The sequence below is a fragment of the Athene cunicularia genome (assembly GCF_003259725.1).
Source record: "Athene cunicularia isolate RWA chromosome 3 unlocalized genomic scaffold, athCun1 chr3_part1, whole genome shotgun sequence".
Classification (NCBI taxonomy): Eukaryota; Metazoa; Chordata; class Aves; order Strigiformes; family Strigidae; genus Athene; species Athene cunicularia.
Window position 1 is genome coordinate 79,485,632 of NW_020799097.1, and position 24,608 is coordinate 79,510,239.

The following is a 24,608-nucleotide window of genomic DNA, read 5'->3' on the forward strand; positions in this document are numbered from 1 at the left end:
CGCTGACCCGGCCCGGGGCGGTGCGGGGTCGCGGCGGCGGGAGGGCGGGTCGGCTCCGTGCTGTTCAGCTGACTCATACCGAGGCATCGTCTGCGTAAACTGCGCCCCCGAGTAGCGATGTGCCGTTCGTTGTGTGGTGTGGTGCGGAGCGGAGACCGCCGCTGTGGCCCTGAGGGGAGGGAGATCTGTCGCCCCTTGAACGGAGAAGGTGTGGAGCCGTAGTGTCACGCAGGAGGACTCCTGTTGTCCCAGTCGCCAACCTGCTGCTAAGTCTTAACTGCTGGACTCTGCGTGCTTTTTGATCTCTGCATGCAGTAGTATGTAGACATGCCAGCACCTTGTGCTCATGTTACTGAGTTGAATATGGCTTGATTAATTGTCAGCTACAGTTACGTGTATTTTGCTGATGAACTGGATGCGTTCTTTTATGAGCCCCAAGTTCAGGTAGCAGATCTGGTATTTTTCAGGTTAATAGGTGGCTTGTAACACAAGTGCAGTTAAAACTGTCTTTATGTGATTAAGTATCTCTTGCATCAGGATCATGTGGTTTAAGTAATCTGTTACGATCTTTAATCATGAGCGTGATATGAATGTGCTATACAGAAACGCCAGTCTGAATCACAAGGTGCAGGTAATACAGATGAAGAAAAAGTTTTACCAATTCAACGAAGTATAGACACTCAGTTACTTATATGAGAATAACCAATGATGTTTCGTGACTGCTTTGTTGTCTGCAGGATTTTATATTTTTTCCCCTTATTTCATAAAGTCTGTGCTCATATCAACAATTTCTGTGGTCCCTAAGGACAGTATACAGCTAGTGTCATCCACTCAAAATTGCAAACTTTCTAGAAATACCTTGTTATGAGTTTCCTACATCTGCTTTTTTTTTTTTTTTACCCTCTGAATGTGTGCTTTTGTCATCACAGCTTAAAGTTCTTTGGTTAGTTTTTATCTATATCAGCTGTTAAATAGGTATTTTCCATCAGCTGCTTTTTTGGGGAGGGAGTGGCTAGAGTGGCTGAGAGCTGTAGTGCGTAAACACTAAAATCAGGTCGTGAAAGTTATATCAGGTGTTCATTGGTCCAAATCATTTAAGCTTAAGTATAAACCCAAAAAGACCTTCACCCAGTGTTGAGATAAAATCTGTATGCCATACAAGTTAATAAATGGCAAAGCATTTGATTACATGTCTTACCTTACTAGGACATAAATGATTGACTTGGATTGACTCCTTTAGAGGTTTATTTGGGAGATTGGATTTTGATTTAATGGTGGATGTTGTTTTAAAGAGACCAGTGTAACTGGGATTGATAAGAGGAATTCTCCTTAAATCATCAGGTACCTCAGGTACTTTACATACACTGATGATAAGATAGTCCTTAATGACAGAACAGCATACTTACTCTGAAATAGCTGTATACCAGTTTCCTCTGTACTATTTAAATCCTCTGGCTAAATAAATTGCTAGTTGAAAAATTCCTTTAGGCTCTCAGTCTTTGTTTTAGTTCAACCTTCTCAGAAGCTGAGAATCTTTTTATCTCAAATAGCTTCTCTTGTAGCCTACTGCAAGGTCCAGGGTAATTTCTCAGGTTGGTGTTTCTACTTTTTCATAAAGTTGTTAATGAGGCAGTGTGGTACAGGTTTGACTGTATCTAACTTGTAGACAAAGGCAGATCCATTCTTCCATATGAGTTGCCCCCAGAATTGCAGGATTCTTATAAGAACAGCCTGTTATTCCTTGCAACCTTATTAAAAAGTTCTTCACTAAATTTGTGCTGTCAGGCAGAAGATTTTTCTGGAGGTAGGCTGTGCCTACACCTCTTTATTTTGGTTTGTGAAGTAAAAATTGCTCAGTGAATCCACAGCGATGACTTTTAACTGTCACTAACTTATGAGCACTAACACAGAACAAGTAATGTGTTATTAATGCTGCCGTAGCACAGGAGGGTTTGGCCAATGTGAAGAACAAAGGTCAGTGTTGAAACCTCTTACTGTCAACGCGTTTTCTGGAAACTGTGGGTGGTGAGCCACTGTTCTTACAGGACTTTCTGACTTTAAACTATGACCTTCTGCTTTTTACCGCTCTTGCTTCTGTTATAAAACTTCTCCACCATTTATTGTTTATGGCTCAACTTAGTTCCAAGTTTCTATTTACGGGGAATGACTCTAGATGCTATTTTGACTTCTCTTTATAAGAAGACTTTCTTTTTCTCTTTTAGCACTGTACTTGTGAGAAATGGGGAGTTAATTAACTGCAACCCTTATGTAATCAAAATACAGGAATAGCAAGCAGTGCCTGTAAAAGTGAATTAGAAATGTACACTGCACCCCAGCCTTTCAAACTCAGCATCAAGTTTATATTTACAAACATTAGGGGAGATGTTAAAAGTTGGGATTTTTGACACTGAGTCAGAAATAATACTGTTTATTTGCTTTTCTTTGTTTACTCTTGAAATATTTCAAGTTAATAGAAGCTTTAAGATGTAAAGATTAAAAAACTAACATTTCTGTTGAGATAGCAGTTAGAGCAACGTGTAGGTGAAGTAATGACTTCTGTAGTCTATGTCTGGGGCGGGGGGGATTCTTGATTATTGTTACTTCCTTATTTGTTTCCTTTGTTAAACTTTTTCTGCTGTGCCAGCAAGCTGTGTTTGATTTTTCATAGATTTGAATCAATCTTAGGTTTTTTGTCATGGCCTTCTTAGGAATATACTTGTGAGAACCTTTGTATATGTGCAGTCAATTACAGTTTACTATTCTGTCTGCTTTTTATAATCTTTATACCTCTTGTTTCTTGGACTTCCAGCACCAACTCTTTCCCTACCTCTGTATTGTCCATTCCATTTATTTTCCTCTCCGGGATTGGAATGATACTTCTGTCTGTAACTTCTTAGGCCAGAGAACAGAATCATAATGCAAAATGGGGACTTACCTACCCCAAACTTTTCTTGTTTCCGGCTTCCTCCCTTTTCATCCCTCGCCCTCCTTTTTTTAAGCACCTTCTTCGTCTTTTTTTTTTTTGTTTTCTCATGTATTTTTAGCCAAAAGGATAAGTAGAGGTAAAACAATTCTATAAAAGCAGTTATGTCAACTGTTGCTTCCTTGGCTGTGTGGATGTAGTGCTGTGGGCAGAAAGCACTTCATGAAAGTTCTGCCTTGTGGAGTGCCCAGTGGGGAAGCTGTTCAGATGAACATGAGGAAATGTGAAATGTGATAATAGAACATACATGTAACTCTGAGCTCCTAAAGGTATTTTCTCTCTTTTCTTCCAGATTCATCGTTTTTGCACTTCCATGAATCGGATTGTGATGTAGGAGGGTCTTCATCTTGTGAATCTATGCTTTCTCTCAACACAGAAAAAATTCTGGTATGCTATCAAGAATATAATGTATGAAACAATTTTTGAGAGATTGTTGAAGTCTCAGATCACTTTAGCTGCTTAACCAGTTACAATGAAGTTCAGGAAAATAACTACAAATAGAATCTATTAATCAGTAGGCACAGGTCCCCAAAAGGCTTAAAGTATGAATGAACTCCAGTTGCTCATGAAGGTATGGTTTCATAGTACTCCATCACGAGTCTCTAGGGCTGTCAGCAGTTTCAACTAATTAAAGCTGATCTTTCCACTGAAGGCTAACCTTCACCTGGATTAGTCTTCCAATTTTTTATTTTTAGGGGTGCAGGAGCTGTGACTGAAAAAGGGAAAGGTGCATTAGTTTTTACGCTGATTAACTACCTGAGGAGGTATATCACAAAATCTGTGTAAGAGTAGGAGTGATAATTTGCAATTGCTACAGAAATAACATTGTGTACAGATGATAGTTGGAGGCTTCAGACCATATTTCAAGAAATGCAATACAGACATGGTATGCAGAGAATATTTTAATTAAAAAAGAGTATCTCTTGGTAGAGACACTTCAAGAGGATTATTTTGGAATTTGGCTTTTCTTGCAACACTACTGTTAATCTATTGATCTTGAACAAATACAATCTTCATTCTACATCAGAACACAGGTTTGATGCTACTGTTCAGTCCAGTAGAGTCACAGATAACTGAAAATTTTCAAATAATTCCCATGTGAATATACAAAGAACCTTGACAAATTTGTAGAAATTATTGGCTATGGTGGAGCGTGGAAACAATATTCTAATTTGAAGCAATTTCTCCGAAGGTCACATTTGGAAATAAAACTACTCTTCTGCAAATCCACCAAGCCAACTATTTAACTTGAATATTCTCCTTAGATATTACTTCATCAGATCCTGGTCAAATCTTCTGTCATCCAGTCTAGTAGTACCAGCAATTCTTTCTAAGGCAGTGAAGAGTATATTATTTTGTAAGAAATTTCTCTTTTTCAAAAAAAAAAAAGTTTTGAAGAGAGCAACAATTCAACCTACTGGGAGCTGGTGCCATGATGAAAATTCTTATTTCTTGAAGGCAGAATGACTCACAGTTTTTTCATGTAGAGCTTCAGGATGTCTAACCTGTAACTGGATTCAGAATTTGTTGAAGTATGAATCCTCTTCCACTGCTGTGCCAAAAACCAAACAGTATTCTGTTATTCTGATAATAAAACAGACAAAGTAGATGAGGGAGAAACTTCTTGGTACTTCTCTTGCTGAGTGTCACATGCAGCTCTGTAATTCATTGGATATTAATATAGTCCTAGAGACTTTTGGTTGTAGCTCATTTTCTGATACCCAGTGAAGAATCTTGCTATATCTTATCTTTTGTCCACAGTCAAAGAGTAGGCCTCTCTTGTAAATCCACCAAGGAAGAGGCTGTACTTTAGTAAAAATTATTTTTTTCTAATGTTAAGACAATTCTAGAAAAATAACGTTTTGCAGAGTTAAATACTGAATATTACTTTCTGAGGTAGATCTTCTGGAAAACTGCAGAGGTTTGAACTCAGGCAGCAGCCAGCCCCCCCCCTCCCCAGCTAATGAAATAGGGGAGGGGCAAAAAGAAGAGAATTCTTAGGTTGAATAAAAAGAAAGAATTTACTAAATATAACAAGAGAACAACAGAAATAATAGTGAGTCCAAAAGAAATGGGTAAAATGCAGCAGTGGCTTACCGAGCACGACGACTGCCCCCCACAGCAACAACACGACCCGATGAGCAAATAGGGTAAGCCCAAGCCAGAGCAAAAGCCCATCTGAGAGAGAGCCCACCCACTCATATATACCTGGGCATGACATCACATGGTATGAAATGCTCCAATGAAAATTAAGTCCATCCTGGTTGAAACCAGGACAAAATCACCTGAAGGCCATTGAAGATATAAAAACCTTGTGTTTGGAGGTATGTGATTTGTAAATATATATGGTCTACATTGTAGATTTAATTTTCTAATTGGTATACCTGTTGAACCCTGCTCATTCTTGTGCTGGTTTTTAATGACTTTTTTCTATTAGGAAAAGAACTTTTCCATTCTGTTACTGTAGGTGCAGCAGTACGTACAGTTAATAGTGTAATCTAGAGCTCATACATGATCTCTAATTGCAGTAAAAACAAGGTTTTCAAAATCCAATTTGTTAGTCGTTCATACCCTCCAAAATACTCAAGTTTTTAGAGCAGACCAAACTTTCTTCTCATTCCTAAGATTATTAGATGAACAGGGCAGAAATTGTGCAATGGGATTTGGCCAGTTACTTTTACACTTTGTAGATCATTGAAATGTTCATGTCACGGACATAAGTAACCAGGCTACTTTTGAATGAACAAGCCAAAAAAAGAAAGTGGAAGGGAGGATGCGAAGTGCAATCATCTCAGTAGAGAAAGGGATGAGTTAATTATGTTCTCTGAAGTTTAAGGTATTTAACTGTCTTTTCTGAAGTTAGATGTATATATTTGCTGTTTAGCTGAAGCAAAAGAGGAGAACAGAACAGTGAGAGAAGGTAGTTTTTTCCTTTTTTGCTTCCTAAAACAGTTTGGAAGGCCTATTAATTATATGACCATTTTGTATTTTTCTGACATAAACTGCTCTGGTAGGCTTAGAGCTGTCTATGGAAAATATTTGTGAAAATGAACAGAGTAGAGTATTTCTGTATTTCTGAGGGGTTGTTTTTGGCAGTATTAGTTTGTGTAGGTGCATTATTTGGGGAACAGAAATCTTAGATGAGGCTACAACTGACTGAACAAAGTCCATAACTGATAGAAAGTCATTGTTAAATGGACAGCCTTGTTACTTTAGTATAGCACTGCTAAATTAAGCTTGTCTTCAGTGTTTCATTTTCAGTGTTCTGCTCTTCTGTAGTACCTTTTCCTTTGCAGGAGACAAAGAAATAATTAATGGGGTAAAGAGTATAAACTTTCATATGAAGTAGCATGTGTCTTAGACTTCCGAAACATCATGTTAAGCAGATGTAATACAGAAACATCAACCATTTGTAAAATGTTGACAGCGTTCTTTGATCTGAAAGGCTTGGTTAGCCTTATGCTAGAGAGGATAACAGCAGTACCTGACTGAAGAGTTATTTTTCTCCCTATGGAAGACTAGGAATGAATATGTTTTCAGTTACCTTAAAGCAATCACATTAGCCCTAACTTTTTCATTTAAGGCATTCTCTTAAGGCTTTAAGACACAGGTTTTTTATAAAATTCTTTACTGTTGTTTGCTGAACACTTAAAAAAATGTTTTACAGAGTCAAGCGAAGTTGCTTGCAGAGCAAAAACGATTTCCATTTGCTACTGATAATGACAACACAAATGAAGAATTGGGTAAGATGTCTTATATAAGTTTGTGCAGGTGAATTACGTGCCAATTACTAGTACTGAATGTTGTGAAACTAAATTTATGATTCCTCAGTGATGCATTGATTCTTAAATGGTCCTAATAAGCCTGAAAATACAGGGAGTTTTATCTGGTCATACAAAGAAAATATCTCTTCCTAAAAATCTTTTCTACTTTGCTCACTAGAATTCTTTGCCATGTCTGCTTAACCAGGTGTTAAAAAAGCATTTTGATGAAATGCTGTTAAACAGTCTCAGCTACTTCCTGATTCCCTTTTTCTGTCATTATTGATGACTAAAACTATTCAAACATCAAAAAAAATTACCCAATGGAATATGCTTTCTATCAAGCATAGATCTTGGATCTCTCGTCCCCGCATCAATGTTTATAGGCAGCAGGAAGGCTTTTTGTATTAGGTCCTTATAGAGGCTGTACTTGATGTTTTCTCAAAGCACACTCAGCACAGAAAATGGAGGCATTTCAAATGAAGCAACATGAAATACTTTTCTCAAAGGACTTGAAGAAGGAGTTACTTGAACTGCTTCTCTAAACTCGTATCCTATATATGAAGCAGATGTATTATGAGGTAGCAAAGAGATTGTCGAGAATGTATGTCAAGGAAGGCAGCAGACTGTCTTTTATACAAGAGCAAAGAGAGACTTTACTCATAAGTTTTCTAATGAAATTAAAACAATTGAGCATTTTTTTGTTGACATAATTTCTGCCTTCATAGGTTTATCCAGGAAAATTTGGGGGCTTAATCTTTTTTCATATTCTAGCATACCTAGCTATGTTCATAGAACCCTGCAGGGAATACTGAACTTCATCTAGCAGAAAATATTTGATGCTTTTAGCATCTGTAGCTCTGTAGACTTGGAACACTATGCCAGAAGGCCCCTATCCTCATGTTTGACCTGTAGGCTGGCACCTACCTACCCACTTTATTTAAAGTATGTCATGGTGTGAGGAGCTGGGTCCTTGTTTGTGTGTGTTACAAAGCAATGTGAAACGTATGGGGCATTCAGAAGCAATGTTGGTACCCAAATACTTGGGCTAATGGATCGTTATTAACCTCTAGATTTTTCATAGTAAAGAACCTGTATATTTGTAGTATGTAATTAAAGATGAAAAGATTAATTGAAGAGGTAAAACTTAAAAAGAAGCTGATACTGTATCAGTTACTAGCTGCCAATCACTTGCCATAGTTTTACAGACATGGTCTATGACCTCTTGCATTTTGCCAAGAGTCTTGAATAAACAAAATAAACTCTTATCAGTAAGACAATGACTCTTCATTATCTTCCTTCCGCTGCTTTTTTCCTTAATACTGGAATGGTTGAGTTGATTTTATTTTACATGCCAACTGTTCTGTGTTCTGGGATTGCAACTGTAAGGATGATAGTAAGAACTGTGTAGTCTTAGAGAATGAAAGAGGAAAATTCAAGAGCTCTTCAACCTGTCCTTCACTCTGCCAGTTTTCTTTCCTTTTCTTGGCAATGCTCTGTGTCTCTACCAAGTGAAGCTTTTTAGGTATTTTTTATGAAAAAACTTATACTGCACACAGATACTTCCTTCTGCATAATAGAAATGCTCCAAGAATGAGGCAAGCTCTGGATTAAATATATTTCTTACTTCTTTTTCATGTAACTTTTTTCTCTTTTAATGATCAGTGCTTATCAACACTGCCAAAACAATGTGGTTCTGCCAGCAGGAAAGATTAGCGTCTGTGTCCTATTGAAGATACTTGTGTTCTAACTGGTTTATTTGTCTCTTCTTGTGTTTGAGTAAATAATTAAGCTGATAGGCACCTCTTCCATTCTGTTTGGATGACTGCTAAAACTCATTAAAAGTGTGGGGAAGGGTGAATTCCTGCTTTTAGTTCCACTGTCAGCTGTTCGTGTGAACTGCCCGGGGAAAATTTGTACTTCAAATTTCATAGCTCTGGTCTGCGAGATACTTGTGTTTTGTGGGCAGCGTAGACAGAGTTTAGTCTGGAGTTAAGAACTGTGAGAGATTAAAACATGCAAAATGAAACAGTCTTGAGATAGCTGTCAGAACTGAATCTCAGTCATACAAGCAGAACCACAGCTTTCTGGTCTTGTGATTTGAATGTATTTTATACCTTTTGGAGATTACAGGAACATGTTTTTAAAACAGTGGTCTGTTTCTTTTTCAAACACTTGGCTTGTGCTCCAAAGCAGGAGGACACACAAGAACTTTAAAGCTTTTCACTATTTTAACATGGGTAAAGATTGTGTATTTTTTTAATCTCGTTTTTATAAATAGTGGGATCAACTAAAGTGTTGAGGTTTTTCTAGATAATTCAAATGAAGGAAAAACGTATTGTGAGCTAGTAAAGTTTAGCAAGATGTATACAAACAAGTTCAATCCAATGTTTTCTAATAGAATTACCAAAAAAGTTAGCCAGTGTTAGCCAGGCTCACTTATAATTAAGAAAACATCTAGGGATACTAAATGGGATCATGGTACCTTTCCTGGTCCTGAGTACTTCAGAAGCAAACATGGACCCTTTCCTGAGAAGAACTTTTAAGGAGGAGAGAAAAAACCACAAACAAACCACAAAAGGTAAAACCAATTCTGATGAGCACAGTATGAATTGAATAATTAATGGATGTTAGATAACGGTTGACAGAAGTCACTGCAGTGGTAGTTCAGAAATCATTTGACTACTTAAATCTTCAGTGCAATGTAGGAACTTATATTAAGGGCAACCAAATTGTAAGATGTATTAAAAAGTCAGGTGTTTTTTCCTGTTTTATTTACGTTTATAATCTTTTGTTAGCAATTGCTTACGTGTTGATTGGCAACGGCTTGTATGATGAAGCCATACGACATTTTTCAACGATGCTACAGGTAAGTTTTCTGTTTTGACCCCTAAAAAATCACTTCATGAAATTATACATTACAACATATGGCTTATACTAAAACAAAGATTTAATTAAGGATTTTAAAATGAGAGTAATTATTTTGAGAGCAATTATTCTATTAATTGTTCTTTTTTTTCCATCCAAACGTAAGCATATTCTTAAAATCAGGTGATTCAGTATCTTGGTTATTTGGCAAGGCTTTTTCTCATCTGTAGGAATAAACTTTTTATGGTAATCTAACAAAACCCCCCAAAAAATTTTTAGAAACCTGTCCTGTGCAAAAGTGAAGTTCCTTTAGTTACTGTGTTGGCTGAGATATTTTGATGTGGATTTTTTTGGGTGACAGTTAGCATGTTGCCAGTAACATGAGAAAAAAACACGACGGAGATCACTTACTGCTAGTGGCAGGTATTGCATTGTTTTCATGATGATAAATAGCTTTGTATGCTGGGTTTATTCTTCTTCAGTGGCAAGCATTTGATGAGTTTAATATACAAGTAAATCTTAACTAATACTTCAACAGTTTTTTTTCTGATTGAGGTAAGGAGTTCAGAATCTTTTTCTATGAAGTAGAGGGTAGCCACTTTTAAAACAAAACCAGCTCCAGCAGTTTAAAAGCTTTAACTAAAGCTGATTTCAAAATACTGTATTTTTGTGGCTAAGAACCTGGGACTAGCAGAAGCATGGACCTGGTTTTGATCTAAACTGGTTGTAGTACACCAATGCAAGCTGAAAGTAATACTAGCATGTACTTTTTTAAATTTAAAATTTGTCATATGGCTCATACTTACATTGAGTGAAAATGTGGCGATTTAATGGAATTATTCCAGGGAATTTATCAGAGGACCAGAATGTTTTTTTGTTGGGTGTTTTAGGTGTTTAGTGATCTCTCTTTGATTTGGTTTTAATGTGAGGAATCTTTTTCCTTTTTTTTTTTTATCCTAATGAGAAACCCTGCTTCAAAAGCCACTATGTTTCCTGCCTTCTCTTTATTAAGAAGGAATTTGATATAAGTGAAGATCAGGAAGATAAGCAAGATACAGCAACTGTAGAAAAATATTCTGAGAAGTGTGTATGTAATAGAGTACCTTTGCAACGCACTCATTTCAGTTGAAATTAATATCATGCTTATTGTGTGCCTGAAAGGCTGTAACGTGGTTATGATTGTTCATTCTGTCTTCCATAAGGCAATTATAAATACATAAAAAGTGAGTATTGCAACATTGAACAGAACAAAACAGCCTTGCTTAGCTGCTGTGTTTGTTACAATTACCTGAAGTTGCCACTGGCAAGTGTACACTTTGAATCAGCTCAAGTCTAGCAAGCTGCCAGCTTTGGTGTCATGTTTTCTTTGGTGTGTCATGTGTGTCATTGTTTTGTCCAAGAAAGAATTTGTTGCTTGGCATCTGTCCCACTTAAATGAGACCAGGCCTATGCTACAAACTTTTGTTGCACAGCTGTTCTGGTTGCAGGTGTGAAGATGATGTGATTCCTGACTGGTTTTCAGGGAAACTGACTGCATCGGCACTGTTGTGCCAAGAAAACTGTTTTTGCTGTTGTAGTTCTTCAGATTTGGATGGGAAACCATGGCTGGTGTAGATAACATCGAACATGAAGTAGAGTCACTATGTGAGATGCATTCCCTTAGGTGCCCGAGTTGGAAAGCCACAGACTTAAATCTAACCCAAGGAGGGATTGTTTGAATTTTGCAGAACTGTTTTGGCAGAATACCTCTAGTTTTAGTTACTGCCTGAATATAAATTTTATCAGGATGTCACAATTTTCTGCTTCCTAATTTTAAATCTCAAATTTAAATTACAAACAAAACAGGCTTTGAGTGGGTGAATTGTATTTGTTTATTTTTACTTCAGTGACATCAGACAAAAGAAGTCATATAATTACCAATAAGGTTACAAGTAATGAAGTTTGGGCAGCAGGCTATACTAATGTGTACCTATCTTCTGATAGGTGGTCATTGACACTATAACTGCACTTTGTTTAGCTCATTTTCCAGACAAATACACCAGAACAGTTCCAGTAAATTGAATTAGAAGTTGTGAGTATGTGAAAGTATGGACTGTAATACCATCAATTTCTTTGCCTGACAACTGTGATTGTTCATTCCGTACTAAAGATCAGCAAGAATTAAATACATATTGAAGAAAGATACCTTTAAAAAAAAACCCCAAACCCCACAACTGATTATTGTATTAATTTTTAATCTTTACAGGAAGAACCAGAGCTGGTTAGTGCAATTTATGGACGAGGGATAGCGTATGGAAAAAAAGGACTACATGTGAGTAGATAATTATTTAAATTAATATCTGACTGCATTATTTGAATCCAAACTATAAGACAGCCTCTAATAGGAGGAGCTACACTGATTAACACTGGATAGCTACATCCCAAAGTCTTTGTACTGTCCTACTATACTGCTGTGTCCATCCGTTAGTAGGTGCTCCATAATGCAGAGGGATCTAGTGGCTCATACTGCTCAAGCCATGGGTACATTTGCTCTGTGGGACTGTGGAAATAAATCGGCATGAAGCAAGGGTGCTAAAGGAGACTATAGGCACAATTGTGAGTGGTGGATAGTAAGGCTGGGAGCCACAGCCGCTTGAAAGAGTTATCTAATAAGATAACAGGCAGAATCTTGCCGCTGAGAGGCAGGTTTATGAGGTCCCACTGAATTTGTCTCCACATCTACTCTATATTTGGAAAGAAAAATGCCTTTCATTGCAACTTCTAAACATCGTCAGCTCTGGCAATTCAATAGGCTTTATATTGCTTCTTGACTGCCTATGATTCTTGATATGTATACCATCTTGAATGTCTTCAAAAAAACCTCATAGTTAAATTACAATTACAGCTGACTGCTTAAACGATTTTTGAGCAAAAAGAAGTTTAGTAATAGACTTAAGGTCCTTGTAGTTTGAGCTTGTAACCTGTTGAATCGTGTTTGAATGGTTGCTAGAATTCTAGAAGAAATAATAGTTGAATAACTTATTGAGAATTTCCTTTGTGCAGAATATTTAATTCTTCAGTGGTGCTGGCAGCAGCTTGAAGTACCTCATATTTGCATATTTTTAACAAAAGCATGAGTTTTTCTCAGTCTGGCTAGATGCTAAGACAGCTTCACTTCATAAAAGTTTCTGTGAGTGATGCTTTCAAGACACACAGATGATGTTAAGCACATGTGTGATGGTTTTAAGCCCTGCCAGGACCGGAGACCACGTTGCTGTTGTTACTCTCCCACCCTTAGCCGGTCAGGCTGGAAGTGAGGCACAAACCCCGGGTTAAAATAAGAAGAAATTTAATACAACAGCGTAATAAGCAATCTGAACAACAACAGTAGCCATGATAACAACAATAAACAGCAATAACAGTAAACAAGACAAAAGATATACAGAGAAATACTACAATGGTTACAGACAGCTCGCTCGCGATGCTCCCCACGACCAAAGCCACAAAGGAAAGAGTTCCTGCGCTCCCGCGCCCGGACCTAAGGTCAGCATGGTATGAATAACCCGTCTGGAGATCCCTTCCCCCTCTCTGCTGGGGAAACTTAACCCTATCCTAGCTGAACCAGGACATAATCTACCCCTTTATTCTATACCATCTGCATCACGTCCAGCTGCCATTTAGCAGTTAGCAATAACAAAACAACAATTAACAAAGGCACAGCATAATTCACGGCATGTTCTCACCCAGAATCAAGTCCTCCTGTGGTACGCATCGGCCCTCTCCATTGTCCAGCATCACCCACCAGGTACACCCAGGTCCTTGGGCAAAAGCAATCACGTGGATGGGTTTGCCTTTACCTTTGCCTGGCGCAGGACTAAACCAGACCATTTTCCCCAATATATTCCTCATGCACACCACAGGGACTTTATCTCCATCTACAGCATGTGGAGGTTTTGACTGAGCCGGGCCAGCTCGACTGGCAGATCCTCTTGTGTTGACTAGCCAGGTGGCCTTTGCTAGTGCGTGTCTCAGTCTTTGAAGGTCCCACCTCCCAATGCTTTCAATTTGGTTTTTAACAGTCTATTGTAGTGCTTGATCTTCCCAGAGGCTGCTGCATGGTAGGGGATATGGTAGACCCACTCAATGCCGTGTTCTTCTGCCCAGGCATTTATGAGGTTGTTTCGGAAGTGGATCTTGTTGTCTGACTCAATTCTCTCTGGGGTGCCGTGTCGCCACAGGACTTGGGTTTCAAGGCCTAGGATGGTGTTCTAGGCGGTGGCATGGGGCGCTGGATAGGTTTCCAGCCATCCAGTCGTTACTTCCACCATTGTGAGCACGTGGCGCTTCCTTTGGCGGATCTGTGGCAGTGTGATGTAGTTGATCTGCCAGGCCTCTCCATATCTATATTTCAGCCATCGCTCTCCATTTCGCTGGGGTTTCACCCGCTTGGCATGTTTGATTGCAGCACATGTCTCGCATCCGTGGATGATCTCTGCAATGGTGTCAATGGTGAGGTCCATCCCTTGATCTTGAGTCCACCTGTATGTTGCATCTCTACCTTGGTGGCCCGAGGTCTCATGGGCCCACCAGGCTATGAACAGTTCACCTTTGCGCTGCCAGTCCAAGTCAACCTGAGCCACTCTAATCTTAGCAGCTTGGTCTGCCTGCTGGATGTGTCAGTGTTCATCAGTGGCCCGACTCTTGGGTACACGGGCATCCACATGGCGCACCTTCACAACGAGGTTTTCCACACGGTCTGCAATGTCCTGCAATACTTCAGCAGCCCAGATGGTTTTACCCTTATGTTGCCAGTTGTTATGTTTCCATTGCTGCAACCATTTCCACAGGGTATTCGCCACTGCCCATGAGTCAGTGTAGCGGTAGAGCCTCGGCCGTTTTTCCCGCTCAGCAATATCCAAAGCAAGCTGGATGGCTTTCACCTCTGCGAACTGGCTTGATTCACCCTGTCCCTCAGCAGCTTCAGTGACCCGTCGTGTGGGACTCCATACAGCAGCCTTCCACCATCTATGTTTTCCCACAATGCGACAAGACCCATCAGTGAACAGGGCATATCACTTCTCCTCATCTGGCAGCTCATTATATGGTGAGGCCTCCTTAGCATGTGTCACCTCCTGTTCTGGTGATATCCCGGAATCTTTGCTCTCTGGCCAGTTCGTAATCACCTCTAGTATCCCTGGGCGGCTGGGGTTCGCTATTCGAGCCCATTGTGTTATCAGCGCAACCCATTTACACCATGTGGCATCGGTTTCATGATGCGTGGAGGAGGCCTTTCCTTTGAACATCCACCCCAGCACCGGCAGTCGGGGTGCCAGGAGGAGCTGTGTTTCAGTGCCGACCACTTCTGAGGCAGCCCGAACTCCTTCGTATGCTGCCAGTATCTCCTCAGTTGGTGTATAATTAGCTTCAGAGCCTTTGTATCTCCGGCTCCAAAAGCCTAGAGGTTGGCCTCGGTTCTCCCCAGGTGCTCTCTGCCAGAGGCTCCAGGTAGGGCCATTCTTCCCGGCTGCTGTGTAGAGCATGTTCTTAACCTCCTGACCTTCCCAGACTGGCCCGAGGGCTACTGCTTGGGCAATCTCCCACTTAATTTGTTCAAAGGATTGTTGTTGCTCAGCGCCCCATTCAAAATCGTTCTTTTTGCAGGTTACATGGTAGAGAGGGCTCACAATCAGGCTGTAGTTCGGGATGTGCATCCTCCAGAACCCCACAGCGCCCAGGAAAGACTGAGTCTCCTTTTTAGAGATTGGTGTGGCCATGGCTGTTAGCTTTTTTATTACCTCCATTGGGATGTGGCGACACCCATCTTGCCATTTTATTCCTAGGAATTGAATTTCTCTTGCAGGCCCCTTAACTTTCTTTTGCTGAATGGCAAAGCTGGCCTTCAGGAAGATTTCAATTATCTTCTTTCCTTTCTCAAAGACTTCCTTGGCTGTGTCCCCCATACAATGATGTCATCAATGTACTGCAGGTGTTCTGGAGCCCCACCTTTCTCCAGTGCAGTATGGACCAGTCCATGGCAAATGGTGGAGCTGTGGTTCCACCCCTGGGGCAATCGATTCACACTGGATGCCCCTCCAAGTGATTGCAAACTGTGGCCTGCGCTCTGGTTCTATCGGAATGGAGAAGAACTCATTAACAATGTCAGTTGTGGCGTACCACTTGGCTGCCCTTGACTCCAGTTCATACTGGAGCTCTAGCATGTCCGGCACTGCAGCACTCATTGCTGGCGTAACTTCATTCAGGCCACGGTAGTCCACAGTTAGCCTCCATTCGCCATTAGGCTTTCTCACGGGCCATATAGGGCTGTTGAAGGGTGAGTGAGTTTTGCTGATCACCTCCTGGCTTTCTAGCTGATGCATCAGCTGATGGATGGGGACCAGGGTATCTCGGTTGGTACGGTACTGCCGCCGGTGCACCGTCTTGGTAGCAATCGGCACTTGCTGCTCCTCAACCTTAAGCCGCCTCACCACTGAGGGATCCTTTGAGAGGCTGGGTAAGGTGGACAACTGTTCAACCTCCTCCAGGGCAGCTACACCAAAAGCCCACTGGTACCCTTTTGGGTCTTTGAAGTACCCTCTCCTGAGACAGTCTATGCCCAGGATGCACGGGGCATCTGGGCCGGTCACAATGGGGTGCTTATGCCAGTCCTTCCCAGTCAGGCTCACTTCAGCTTCCAGTAGGGTCAGCTGTTGGGATCCCCCTGTCACTCTGGAGATGCAGATGGATTCAACCTCACTGTAGCTCGATGGCATCGGTGCACTGTGCACCAGTGTCCACCAAAGCCTTGTACTCTTGTGGGTCTGACGTGCCAGGCCTTTGGATCCACACTGTCCAGTAGATCCAATTATCCCTTTCCTCTACCTGGCTGGAGGCAGGGTCCCTCTAATCCTGCTCATCATCACTCACTCCTTGTGAGAATGATTTACTGGTCCTCTCAAGAGGGTCAGACATAACATTCGACATTCTCTTCTGTCTGGGGGATTTCTGACTGGACACTGGAGCTGCGCTCTTCTTGGAGGACTCCCCTTTTGTGATGGTCTTCCCTTTCAGCTGCTCTGCTTGTGCAGCTAGGTCGGCAGTGGGCTGTCCATCCCACCTCCTCATGTTTTCCCCATGGTTGCGGAGGAAAAACCACAGGGTGCCTTGTGGTGTGTGCCTTCTGCTGCCTTTCTCTTGGGTGGGAAAACGTTTGCTTCTAATGGCTGAGACATTAGCCCGTGCAGGTGGAATGTAGGACATGTCCTCTTCCGTTTTCTGGACCCTCTGAGACAGTTCCTCCACAGCTGAGACCCAGGAATGTTGAGATGAGGGGAGATTTCCCTCATATTGCCGGAGCTTGCCAACCACTCCATCCACTGTTAGAGTGTGGGTGTCTGTCCACCAGGACACTATTGCCAATGCTTTCGAGTGTGCTTCTGGTGCACTCTTCAGGAACTTTTGCCACATCAGGTATGTGCAAGGGGCCAGATCTGGGTCTGTGGGTAACTGCTCATCATTCAGATCACCATAGATCATATCAAACCCAGCCAGTTCCCTGAGATTCTGAATGCCTTTCTCAATGCTGGTCCACTTACTTAGCTGACATATCATTCTTGTAGGGGTACCTTTCCCTTACACTGAGCAAGAGTCGCTTCCAAAGGCTGAGGGTTTGAGTCTGTTTCCCTATCAATGCCATCATCCTTGGCCAAAGATCCCAGCTGCTTGGCCTCTTTCCCCTCCATTTCAAAAGCACCGGCTCCACTGTCCCAGCATTGGAGCAGCCAGGTGCAAATCTGCTCGCTTCCCAGGCAGCCGAAGTCTCTCTGCGTATCTCACAACTCAGTAGGGGATAGACATCAGACGATCACCACTGGCCCTTCCTTCTGTTCCCGTGCTGGGCCTGGCTCATCCTCATCCCCCGCTTTGCAAACTGACTTTCTGGTATATTTGGTTTTCTGTATTGGGGCGACTGATACCGGCACTGGCTGGCTCTCTGGCTCAGTCGCTGTGCTGGTGGAGGTGACTGATACTGGTTGTGTCTGTTCCCCTGGCCCAGCTGCTGTACCCATAAGTTTGTTCTCAGATCCTGCAGGCCTTTCTCCCCCTTGAGGGCAGTGGGTGGTATTAAAGAGGACACAGTAGGCATGGGAAGTCCCCAACACGTTGCAGCGATTTGTGTCTCTTGGGTTTTGCCAGCTTGGTAACACACCCTTTCTAAGCACTCCCATCAGCTTATCAGGGCTCTGCATTTGTTCAGGAGTGAAATTCCAAAGCATTGGAGGTGCCCACCGACTCAGGCCTTTGCCCATCTTTTCCCACACCCCTTGCCACTCACTATTATCTGACCTCGGGGCAAGTTTCCGGGCACTGCTATTGTTAGAGAAGTGCCGCATGGCCCAAAACAAGATCTGGCAGGCATTTAGAAAGCACGGTGCCGCAATCACACTGGCCTGCAGGCTCCAAGGATAATTAAAACTCCCAAAACCTGAGAGGATCTCTTCCCTTGGCTCACCCATAGAGGGGGTGAGACCCCTAACAAAAGCCCAGGCAGCAAACAGGTACCAGCCTGCCCTCCCTGCCCCCAGCGATACAAAGGCATTATAAGCAATCAATAGCCCATATAACAAAGCAATCCCCTTTATACATTTTCCACCAACAACAAACATCAGCACTGGGAACACACAGTGGATATAAGGAATAATCCAGCCCCACCACGCAAGCAAGTGGGCCAGCATTGCAAACATTTTCTTAGCAAACAGTACAAATACAAACAGAAAAATTACACCCAACAGATTGCTCTAGCACACTCTGGTCAGGGTCTGTCTCTTTTTGATTCTTATTTCAACCCTCTTGTGCCCCATGTTGGTGTGTCAAAAGAGTCTGTGTTGGTTTAAGCCATGCCAGGACCGGAGACCATGTTGCTGTTGTCCCTCCTCCACCCTCAGACACAAGTAGGGCACAAGCCCCGGGTTAAAATAAGAAGAAATTTAATACAACAGTGTAATAAGCAATCTGAACAACAACAGTAGCCATGATAACAACAATAAACAGCAATAACAGTAAACAAGACAAAAGATAGACATAGAAATACCGCAATGGTTACAGACAGCTCGCTTGTGATGCTCCCTATGACCAAAGCCACAAAAGAAAAAGTTCCCGCGCTGCCTCGAAAGACCTGAGGTCAGCATGGTATGAATAACTGGGCTGGAGATCCCTTCCCCATCTCTGCTGGGGAAACTTAACCCTATCCTAGCTGAACTAGGACAACATGCAAAATTTCTTTGCCTTGAAAAAGAAAGAAAAGATCAATGAAATCTAGTACAGAACTTGCTGTATAATGAGTTTGGAATTTTTTTTTTTTTTTCAGTTAGATAACTGCTTCCATCCTACAGTTTATTGAGGACAGTATAAAAATTCTGATAGGCAAGATCCTGATGGTATTAACCTATTCACCAGCACTGCTTGGGTTAAGTTACAGACAGTACTGATGAAAACACTGGTGAGTGAGGGCTTGAGCCAGCATTGCTGCCAAGAAAGGTACCTATGGAGCTGTAGTTATATTAATAAAGGATTAGAGGTACAGCACAAAGATGATGTGTATAAGCAAATTTTATTTTTCTTGTTTACAGCAGATATGTGGGGTTTTTTTCAGCTATTTGTAGAATACTACATCTTAATATTATTAGGAAAGGGATGAAGGACTTTCAATGTAAACTGATACACTTTCAGAAACTTCAAGGTTCTTGTCCTTCAGTCTTCAGAATATATTACTCTAAGTATGCACAGTGTTGTTTACCATGTTTATTTTTCTCCTTTTCAGGATATGAAAAATGCTGAACTTGCTCTGTTTGAGCTCAGTAGGGTGATTAGTCTAGAACCAGATCATCCTGAAGTATTTGAACAGCGAGCTGAAGTGAGCATTCTTTGTCTCTTCAGATTTTTGGAGAAGTTGTGATTATGCAGTTACTTCACGTATTTCTTCAGTGATATAATGACTAAAGTTCTTATCCGTGTTTTTCTGTGAATATTCTTCCTTTCTTTTAGAATATACATACTTGCTCTCAAACAGTGTAATTTGTGGAATGTCTGTTTTTAAAATTAAACATATACCATATACTATAGCCAATAAAATAGCACGTTGTTATGTTTTAAATGTTTAGATCATGTGTGGTTTGGGCTTTTTAAAAATATTTTGAATCAAAATATCACTTGAACCTTACTGTTTGTATTTAGTGTCACCTTAGTAAATTTATTGTTAGGACTAATTGATAAAATGAAAACTTGTAAAGAATGAGTTTTTAATCAAATGTTTTGGTTTTGCATTATGCATATAAGTTAAATGTCATTCAGATACACAGATATTTTTCATTTTGAAGATTGTGTTTTGTTTTGCCAATTAAATCACAGAAAATGGGTTTTCAAGAAGCAGCTTTGTAGACAAATCAAAAGCATAAGTATTTATTAAAGTTAGCATACCGTATAATGCTAGCTGCCATAAAATGAAATGGTAATTCACAATTTTAATGTCTTTAATGATTTGTTAAGACACTTGTTAATCTTGGTCTAAAAATGTGAAAGGCATTCAAATAATTGGAAAATAGACCATTTTCCATTAATGGGAATATTTTTTCAAAATGGAAAGGGTTATGAGAGTAATTTAGTTACATTTTCAGTTGAATCTGTTGAAATGACTTGAAATAGAGTATTCTGCTTTGGCTGACATTTTTATTTGGAATACTAGATTTTTGAAAATGTTATTGGTGATGTTCATGTACAGTGACTTTTTTTTTTGAGAAAAATGCTTTCAGATTTTCCCTTTTATAGGGGTTTAAAAGCAGTAAGTACTGAAATTTATATTAGATCTTTCCAGCCTGTTCTAGCAAATACAGTTACTCTGTTACTGCTGAACATGAAAAAGAATAATCTTCGTATTTCTAAAACAAATCTGTTCAGCCTGTCTGCTCTAAACAGTGTTTTTGTTTTATGCTCTTAGATATTGTCCCCACTAGGACGAATCAGTGAAGCATTATCTGATCTCACCAAAGCTATTCAGCTACAACCATCAGCACGGCTCTACAGGCACAGAGGTACCCTTTACTTCATATCTGAGGTTAGTGGATTTGAGGGATTCTGTTTGGGTTTGGTTGTGTGAATGTTGATTATTTTGTTGTTGGTTGTTCCAGTTTTTCAAGAGCTTTTTTCCTATTTAAATAAAAAAAGAAAATAATAACAAAGGCCCCAGTTTTCCCGTAGTTGTCTTTCTGACAGTTCAGAGGTATTCTTCAAGTAGTTCATCTGCGTATCTATTTAATGCAGAGAATCAGAGGGCAAGTACCTTGCATGCACATCTCGGATTGTTTTGTGTGTTTGAGGAGTAGGATATGAATAAAGAATTTGACTTGATTTATAACATACAGCTGCATTTAAGTAGTATTGTTAAATGTCAGTCTAAAAAGGAAAACAGTTATGGCCAAGGCAGTAACTGCCTTATATGTTTAACAAAAAGCACACTGTACAACAAACAAAAAACCCCTACGAAAATGCTAACATCCTATTTGCTATGTAATCGATGTGTGTTGTTCTTACACTTTAATGTAAAACAAGTAACTTCAAAGACTGTGAATACTAAATAGCTGGTTCCAACTTTATTCTTCTGATTTCACTGTTTCCAGCTATTTTTCCATTTACTTTACTGTGTTTTATATAGCACTTGCTGTAAAAGTTGGAAGTGTATTGTGCATTCCTTATTTTTTGGTATTGACTGGCAGCTGACATTTGTTACTGCTTAGTCCTGTAACTGTCTTCATATATTAAACAAAATTCTTTATTTTACTTTTACAAAAATAAAACCACTTATTCATCTTTATTTGTAGAGTGTTTCCTTTGTCATCTAAAATCTACTTTATCACAGGATTATGCAACAGCCCATGAAGATTTTCAGCACTCACTGGAACTGAACAAGAATCAGCCTATAGCTATGCTTTATAAAGGCTTAACCTTTTTTCACAGAGGACTTTTGAAGGTAAAGTTATGTTAAATAACAGTTTGTGTAGAACAATATTTGAAGTTACTTTTATAAAATCGTAGAAATATCATAGGTGTTGATACACATTTTTATCTCACATAAGGCAGATTTTTTTATTTAAACTCAAAGGAGTGCAAGCAAAATGAAAAAGTGCCATTGCTGACTGTAGTACTTAATGGTATGACATGTAAATACTGCTGGTCTTGCTGGACCTTGGTAGATCAGTGATAACTGACATGTTTATGGAGTGTTTGTATTTGGCACCTCTGCTAATATCTCTATGGTTGTATTCAAAATGTCTTTCCATGGAATGGAGATGCTCTAGGTTTTGTGAAGGGGAAAGGGATGAAGAGGAAAATAATTTCAGATTCTGTCTTGAATGAGCTAGAAGATAATCAAGGAAACTGCTGATAGAGAGCCCTGCATCTGTGCATATGTATTTCAGTTATGTGTTGATTCTGAAATGCTTGTATCTAAATTGAGGGAAAACAGTTGCTCCCTCAGATTCTAAAATCAACAGGGAAGTAAACTCTTCCCGTGCTTTTTTTAATGTTTCACCATCTTCTGACTCAAAACTTTGTTACATTTCAGGTGTAGTAACACTGCACCTGTTTCTTGCCTGTAAAGTATTTAGAGACTGCTGCAGTTTTTGTTGAGGGGAGAGTAATTAAACACATTGTCTGAAATGTTCAGTTTGAAAAGTGAGGATGCAGCTGTGTGATTCCTAAATTCCCACAGAATGGAAGCTTTTTTTTTTTTTAACCTCTGCTAACAGCTTGCGTTACATTAAGGGTTGCATGAGTTTTAGCCCAGTACATTTTATAGTCAATCACTGCACTTTTTTCTCTTTTTAGGAGACAGACTACTTTGCAGTTTTCTTAGTACCCAAACTGGTATTTTTTTTCAACACTCTCAAGTGTATGCTGTGAAAGCTTCTGGCTGTCATTGATGAATTTACTGTCTGTATCTTATTGCAGTCAAATGAGTTAATTGCAAATAATAGTCTGATTGAATAGCTGGTTTTTGATGTAGGCAGCATAGAGCACAGAAAGTGATTGTGGAAATAAAACTGACAAGGTTAAACAATGTTTCAGTTTGCAAAACAGACACGTTTTCTTTCTGATGTGCAGATCAACACATTTCTGCACCACCACTTCTTCCAATTTCATTCCTCAAAGAAGTGTCTTCCCTCTCTAATATTAAAATTCTGAAAGATTGTCACCGAGGTGCTTTTCATCCCCAGATATACCTTAGCTTCCAGTCAGGTTCAGGCTGCCTCTCAGGGGAAGGATATACACATCATCTTGCTGAAAACTGAGTTTTTTAGGTGGCGGTGGCAGAGCGAGAGATTGTTGCTTTTAGATCATTGTTTTTGGGAATGATCATCTTGGTTTTTAAAACTCACCTAGAGAACATTAGTGTATTAGTAATAATAGGTGATTATCTTACATTTTTTTCATTAGATATTTTCATACATGTTGTAGTGCTCAGAATATAGTTGATAGTTTTTCTGAATAAGAATCTCTAAATTGACTGAAGATACTAATGATTCTTTCCTTACAGCATTTAATTTCTTGCACTAGACTTCAAGATAACTTTTCAGGCATTCCTTCATAATACAAAGTGGTTGATTACTCCATCCTTAATTCTAAGTCTCAATACTGCATTTGCCAATTTATATAGCAAGTCCAGTTTAAAAAACTGAGATCTTAATCAAATCAAAACCAGTTCAAGGAGGAAGATTTGGATGTATGCATGTAATTTTTAGCTATTTTATTGTTATGACATTGTATTCCTCACAGCAGCAGTACATACTATTGTGTGAAGATGATCACTTACTATGTAATCCCTCAAGAGAGTGTTTGCTAACTGTGCAACTAACACAAAATGCAATAAAACAATGAAAGGCAGTATAGATTGGAAGGAGTCTTCTGGATTGCAAAAAATAAGAGGTGTATTATGAATGTAAAAGGAAGACTAAGGAGAGACTGCTTTGCATTAGGGATCAGACTGAGCTTTGAAAGCAAACTCTGAAAGGATTGATTCTCTGAATTTTATTAAAACATTAAAAAAATAACTCATTCCCATAGCATATTAAACAAAGGAATTCTAGCTAAACCTGTCATAACTATAAAGAATGTTTCAATATTTCATTTGTTATATGACGAATAGTACTCTATAGATTTTGTGATAATTCATGCCTTGTTTGTTCCTTCCAGTGGTTTTGACAAATAAGTAAATCCATGGTTAATAACTACTGAGGGTGATAAAATTAAACAAATGCAGTAAGTGACAATTTTTTTCTGTTGGTGTCTTTCTGTAGGAAGCCATTGAATCGTTTAAAGAAGCTCTGAAGCAGAAAGCAGACTTCATAGATGCATATAAAAGTCTGGGACAAGCCTACAGGTAATTGCATTCAGAAATAATTTTAAAGTCAGTTTTCAATCTGACTGTTCTTTAAGATGCACTCTTTGAGTTTTACACATTTGCTACAAAAATCTGCAGAGTTATCATATGTGTATTTGGTAGCTCCTACAGCCAGTATGGCTATATCAGGATATGTTCAATATAAATATTTTTTTAGGTTTGCTCTGTATTTGTAATTCAGTCTCCAGTAGCCCTTTGAGTCTCCCAGACTCAAAGGTTAGGTGAATGGCAGTTTTCAGTAAGATGTGTTTTAGGTTTACTGAATTATTTTTAAATGATGGAAATGTTTAATATGAACTGTTGATTAATATAATCATTAGTTGCCACCTGAAATTATTGTACTATTTAAATTTATGAAAAACTCATTGCATAGTGCACCTCATTTTCTAGAACTGCTAGATCCTATATCAATCTCTCACCAAAGAGATTTACAGTTCTGAGCTGAGAATTTAACTAATTTCCTGTTTAGGGTTCTTTTAATATAGACATTTAGTTTCTTACCTATTAATCAAATCATTTTAAAAGAAGCAATCTCTATTTAGTAAGATAATTAGTCACTTTTTTTAGT

The 24,608-nt window shown here is 39.6% G+C and overlaps 1 protein-coding gene across 1 annotated transcript in view; it reads left to right on the plus strand.

Moving 5' to 3' along the window:
* The first annotated feature begins 117 nt into the window (after positions 1–117).
* Positions 118–24,608, plus strand: part of TTC13 (tetratricopeptide repeat domain 13) — a 48,067-nt gene continuing 23,576 nt past the window's right edge. Inside the window, exons 1-9 of the mRNA XM_026844574.1 lie at positions 118–208; positions 3,276–3,370; positions 6,651–6,726; positions 9,543–9,613; positions 11,858–11,923; positions 19,409–19,501; positions 20,582–20,698; positions 21,500–21,610; positions 23,937–24,019. Coding sequence (XP_026700375.1) covers positions 118–208; positions 3,276–3,370; positions 6,651–6,726; positions 9,543–9,613; positions 11,858–11,923; positions 19,409–19,501; positions 20,582–20,698; positions 21,500–21,610; positions 23,937–24,019 — 803 coding nt within the window. The remainder of the gene's footprint in view (positions 209–3,275; positions 3,371–6,650; positions 6,727–9,542; positions 9,614–11,857; positions 11,924–19,408; positions 19,502–20,581; positions 20,699–21,499; positions 21,611–23,936; positions 24,020–24,608) is intronic.